This window comes from Solanum verrucosum, unplaced genomic scaffold, assembly GCF_900185275.1.
Source record: "Solanum verrucosum unplaced genomic scaffold, falcon-dt-bn FXZP01000102.1, whole genome shotgun sequence".
NCBI lineage: Eukaryota > Viridiplantae > Streptophyta > Magnoliopsida > Solanales > Solanaceae > Solanum > Solanum verrucosum.
Genome location: NW_026019930.1, coordinates 3,623,966 through 3,625,994, shown reverse-complemented (window position 1 = coordinate 3,625,994; position 2,029 = coordinate 3,623,966). Strand labels below are relative to the sequence as shown.

Below are 2,029 nucleotides of genomic sequence, written 5' to 3'. Positions count from 1 at the left end.
CAAAAAAGAAAAGTTTGATTAATTTGAGGGGACTTAATTAAATAAGAATAGTTCTATTAATTAAGAAGACTCCAATATTCATTTCATTTTCTTTACGTTTTTACTCTTTAGAACTTAATTAAAATAGAAATAGAATTATTAGAAAGTTCATTAAGATAACAATCAACTTAGCTGAAATTAATATTTTTTCCCATAAATTCATCAACAAATCCTCCAATTAAATGGAGAATTCAAACGACTTAAATTCTGCAGCTTTGACTCCTAACCAAACATCAACCTAATTCCCTAATCACATAAAGAACCCACAGAAAAAGCTGCATGATGTTATCACTAATTAACTGATTAACTCATTAATTAATTAATTAATTAATCTCTGAATGATCCGTTAACATAACAGGGCAAAGGACTACTCCTCGCCGATCTTACCGGCACCTCCGCCAATTGTTTCCCGTTCCGATCATAATAAATCACGCCGGAGAAATCCAACGGCTGACATTTATCGCCCATCAAAATCTCCTTCTGCCACAGCCCTCCATCGCCAAAATCCTCACCATATTCACCTTCCCCATTCTTAGCTTTTTTCTTACGCATAAAATTAGTAGCCTTACCGCTTATCTTCGCCAGAAATTTCTTCGATTTCGCTAGCGATGAATTTTCACCTGATTTTTTGGTTTTGTTACTTCGATGATTAGGTTTCTTCCTCCACATAGCCCAAAAGGAATTCACTGGGCCCATTAAGGCGACAACAAGCCCATTCGAGGTGGCAGCAGCGGCGGAGGAGGCGGGAGCGGTGGAGCTGATGGCCGAAGTAGCGTTAGGTGGTAGGGGAACCATTGTTAATTTGTTAAGAGTGCTTAGAGGTGTGAGGAGTTTTATAAAAGAGACTGATTAACACAAAATGATGGATTAAGGGATTTGCTTAAACTAATATGATTCGACTGTAGATTTGATATTTGAAGGAAAAAAAAGGTAATTTATAGGGAAATTTAATTTACTATAGATTGTTTGGTCAAACTTATGAAATTAAACTTATTAGAAAATTTATATCAGTTTTCCAAAATATTTTTGGTCAAACTTATAAAATTAACTTATTCGGAAAAGTATATTAATTTTCCAAAATATTTTTGATGAGAAGTTTACCCATTTCATGTGTAATCACTCCTTAGATATCAAAAGGAAAAGAGGTTTTCAAGTATGATATTTATAATTAATGGGGAATAAATACTTATTCACACTTAATATTTATATATTAAAATCAATAAATGCTAGACATATATTTTTTTCATATACAAAATATTTGCTTAATTATTTCTTCTATTTCATTATGTAATGATATTTGTTTGACTATGAGAATATATTTTTAGAAAAGGATTTTTGAATTTTTTTTAGTTTAAATTAAACAAGTCAAGTGTATTAAAAGTAAAATTATGAAAAAAGAAAATATTATCACTGTTATTCATTGGACAAATTAAAAATGAAAGTATTCCATGTAAAATAAGAAAGGGAAAGTACCACTACTTTAATTGATAAAAAATTTAAAATGGTTATTATTGTTAAAGTTAAATCGATTGATAAACACTTTATGCTAGAAAGTATTTACCAATTATATAATTATCTTATATTTTGAGTTAAAAAGATAAATTTAAGATTTTAATTTTATAGAGTTTAAACATATTATATTTTTGAAATAAAATAATTAGTGTTAGACAAGTTATTTATTATAATTTTAATTAATTAATATATTAATTTACACTTCTCTATAAAAAATGTTGAATTCAAATGAACTTCTTACGTGAACACTCCATGCATCATTATTTAGGGTCATATAACAGGACACAAATAGAATTTATAAAAGGAAAATTTAGCAATGCATCGTTCAACCAAAATTATTTTAACCTATTTGTTAATATGATTGAAATATAAAAGATCTATACATTAATTATATATATTATATTTAAATACAAAATCAATATAGTTATTATTTTGTGGACTAGATCATCTAAAGACATTGAACTAAAATTATCATTGC

The 2,029-nt window shown here is 28.0% G+C and overlaps 1 protein-coding gene across 1 annotated transcript; it reads right to left on the bottom strand.

Moving 5' to 3' along the window:
- Positions 1 to 366: 366 nt before the first annotated feature.
- Positions 367 to 834, bottom strand: LOC125831966 (uncharacterized). The gene has a single exon (XM_049511092.1). The coding sequence runs from the start codon at positions 832 to 834 to the stop codon at positions 367 to 369; it is 468 nt and encodes a 155-aa protein (XP_049367049.1).
- Positions 835 to 2,029: the final 1,195 nt, after the last annotated feature.